The sequence below is a fragment of the Convolutriloba macropyga genome, chromosome 2 (genome assembly GCF_964194025.1).
Source record: "Convolutriloba macropyga chromosome 2, txConMacr16.3, whole genome shotgun sequence".
Taxonomy (NCBI): domain Eukaryota; kingdom Metazoa; phylum Xenacoelomorpha; order Acoela; family Convolutidae; genus Convolutriloba; species Convolutriloba macropyga.
This window is the reverse complement of record NC_134469.1, coordinates 83,316,998-83,320,664: the sequence shown is the minus strand read 5'-3', so window position 1 is coordinate 83,320,664 and position 3,667 is coordinate 83,316,998. Positions and strand designations below refer to the sequence as shown.

Genomic DNA, 3,667 nt, shown 5'->3' with positions numbered 1-3,667 from the left:
CAAAATTTTGGACAAAAAAGTTAAACCAATATCAATCAATAAGTGGAAAAAATATCGACCGTTATGATCAGAATGAAATTGAGAACAAAAACAATCTTTGTTTGCTCTGCGAATTTATGTTGTTTTTCAAGTGTTCACTATTTAAAACTTACTGAAAAAAATTTTACGAAGAAATTTCGACATTTCGACCAAGAAACTTCGACCATTATGATAATTTCAGTAAGTTTGAGAATGGATTGATATTAATTTGTTTATTTGTTTTGTTTTTTGGTTTCAGGTAAAGAAACTGGCAAAGAGACAACAACAACAACAACACAATCATTTAGAGACCGGTCTAGGTTCACCTCATCTTTTAGAAGATGGTAAAAATTTCACAATTTTTGTACTTCTTTTGTTCATTTGTTCATCTTATTTAACTATTTTTCACCGATCTGTTCTTGCAAAAAAAGAGAGAATATCAGTTTTTTGTTCATTTGTTCATTCATATTTAAATCCGTTTGTTCATTCAAACATCGCTTAAAAAGTTATCACACATACAAAAATCTTTTTTTTTTCAAAAAATAAATCCTGGAAATTTCGATTTTTTTGTATTTTTTGTTCTGTATTTTTTGAGTTTTTACTATTTGAGTATATTTTCAACTCCAGTATCCCAAGATTATACACGGGCATAATATAAATAGACAAAAAATAAAACTTAGAAAATTATATAAAAACAAAACAGCCCTTTGTAAAGAGAGAGTTTAATAAAAGAACAAATAGGAGCAAATATTTACAAAGATTATCTAAGAAGACTTTCTCTAGCACGGAAGAGGGATACAGAAGGATAGAATAGATGTCAGCTTAACAAAAAACAGCCAAATAGCTGATACAGATGTACTATGCAAACTTATATTATTCCCCGCATATTTTCAAAACAAACATAAATTTGCTAAAAAATTGAGCTTTCAATTAAAGTTAACTAACACTCGACTCACAACTGCTAATAAGTTTACTTACTAACTCTGCTTTTTTATTACTATGTTGAAGTGTCATTTTTTCTCATCAGTATGACTTTTCCTTAACAAGTGGGAATAAACGTTTTTATAGGAAAAGGAATTTAGATGACTAACAGTAGTGGCCTGTTAATGATGAGCTTTTGTGTGAAATTAAAAGCGAGTAATAGAAAACTGCAAACGGCAACGAATTTGATTTGAAAACTGCGTTTTAAATTGTATTAATTACGAAAAAAATTAAAAACGTATTTTATTGAAATTGATTTTATTTTAAAATTGAGCGGACAAGGTTCGAAAAAAACATCTGATAATGATCCAAAAATTGGTTGTATAACAATGAGCACTGATGGCTTATTGCTATAAAAAAAGTCTTTCTTAGGGGAGAAACAGATTATGTTAAAATATTGTATTTTAGCTTATCTTTTTTATTAACAAACGAAACATTATCTGCTGGCCCAGTTTTGTGAGTCGATATCTATATTTAGTAATTGAAAAAAATCTCAACGGAAAACAACCCACCTAAATTTAAAAAGAAAAAGAAACAAGAAAAAATGCACAAAAATCTCGGAAATAACCCCATATCGGATTTTAATTCGATGAGGGGTTTATTTCCGAGATTTTAAAATTTATTTACTTATATTTTTTATTTATTGATTTATTTATACTTATTTATAGCTAGTTAAAACAAGATACGGGCTTTTGGAAATGGCTCGCAGGCCATAGCTATGTCAGCATGCCGTCATAACATACGACCGAAACCTAGGGTTCCCTTGGGGTATTTTTCCCAGACTAGTTAAATTTTTACGCATTCATTGTTTGTTTGTTTAGGTCAGTACAGCGTCTTTATTCCCAATGAAGCAGGATTTCTGCAGCCACAATTGGACGGCCGTTTCTCATCACACCTGGCCCAGTCCAATCACATCATACACCCGGAGGGGGGCCTCTACTCCCTACCCCCGGGGCTCAACGACCTCTACCCCGTCTGCTCGGGCCCCCCAATTGCGGGTCAACCAAGTGAAAACGAATTTATCAACCCTACCTCCGATTTCCCACAAATTCTTGACATGAAGGAATCGGAGATTTACAGCTCAATGAAATTAGCCAATCAGATTGCTCATCCGATTGATAAATTGTACTCCATGCAGAACTCGTACTTTACGACTTCGTAAAACGACATGTCATGATTACGCATGATTACGTCACATCATTGCGTAACATGATTACGTCACATGATTGTGTAACATGATTACGTAACAGTCTTCTCCGCGGCCACTCCAAAAGCAACAAGAATGCTCATCACTTTAGAATACAACATTCTGCGCCATAATTAGCTCAACTGTTAAAAAAACGTAATAAACATAAACTTTGCAAAACATTTCGTTAAACTATTTTATTTTCGGTGTTGAATGCAAATTTTTCCGGCAGCATAACATTGATGTCATTGAATTGAGTGCTATTTTATTTAATTTTTCCTTTTGACCAAAACTTTATCCAATTCGAAGCTTTATAGAAGTCTTTTTCAAACCAATTTTGGATCTATTCTTTTGGACCCCCAGTTTCGTGGACAAAAAATTGTTAGCCACATAATGTGGTCAAGAATGGATTTTGCGAATAAATTTTCTCGATTTTTTCACTATTTTTCACGACAATATTTCAAGAATAAAGTTATAAGTGCGTGCGCAAATTGATTACAGTTAGAGAGTTTAATTTAAATTTGCTTCAAGCTGGATGCATCCGAAACTAGTTTCCACAATTAGTGTTTTTAGGGCTATCGTGAAGATTAATGACAAAATTTTGCGACTCAGATCCATGCGTCTCATTGTATTCGCAATTGATTACTATTAAAATTCGGGCAACAAAGTTTTAGAATATGTACAAGCACAAAATCGTGCAACTGGGTTACGTTTATTGTTGATACTTTTAATTAAAAAAGCAAGTTTTTTCAATCATATAAATAACCTAACTCTAAAGTTTGATCAACTAAATTTCCACGTGCAAAATAGGTACGCAAAACAAAAATGGGTAACAAAAAATGGTAACTTGTTTCCACAAAATGCATTTTTTTTACTTAAAATGCAAATGATTTCTCTGTGAGGTTTCAAATACAAGAAATTTACTATCAAGCTACTAAATTTTTGCTTGTTAATCGTATTCTTATAAAAGGACGGTGAAACCTATCCTATTAAATCAGTACAGAAACGTCTCAAACTAAAAAAAGACTGATATTTTACTAATAATGTATGCTGCGGAGTTTAGCAGAAGACGCAAGATTCTAATGGAATTTGGCAGCTTTAAAAAATTGTTTTAATTGAATTGAGCGAGATATAATTTCGAAATGAAATCCAAATATATATCGGCAAGATTTCTTCCACAATGTTTTTTTGAAAAATTAGAAAAATTATATTGCCTAATTTCAAAGGCTGTTTTGTGAAAAAATAATCGCAGAAAACCTGATTTTCTACACTGCAAGGAAAAAATTCAAATATTTTCAAAATTTTTATCTTTAGCTTACAAAAATGGTTCGCTGCTATTGTTTTCAGATTTTGCGAATTTTCAATTTTTTCCAGCTTTTTGTTTAAAGAGGGCTTTTATTGTGTTTAAAAATAACAAAAACTCGAAAAATAACAAAAAATCTCGGTTATCTGCGTAGCACCGAATGCTCACACCATTCCATT

The 3,667-nt window shown here is 31.7% G+C and overlaps 1 protein-coding gene across 1 annotated transcript; it reads left to right on the top strand.

The window, feature by feature from the left end:
• The first annotated feature begins 207 nt into the window (after positions 1-207).
• LOC142335031 (uncharacterized) lies at positions 208-2,504 on the top strand. The gene is made up of 3 exons (XM_075383360.1): positions 208-219; positions 278-362; positions 1,821-2,504. Exons 1-3 carry the CDS (start codon positions 208-210, stop codon positions 2,159-2,161), a joined length of 438 nt encoding a protein of 145 aa, XP_075239475.1. The 3' UTR covers positions 2,162-2,504.
• Positions 2,505-3,667: the final 1,163 nt, after the last annotated feature.

Bases quoted from the DNA above. Each gene is read 5' to 3' on its own strand.
- LOC142335031 (XM_075383360.1), top strand. The intron at 363-1,820 runs GTAAAAATTTCA...TTGTTTGTTTAG, and splicing joins ACCTCATCTTTTAGAAGATG to GTCAGTACAGCGTCTTTATT.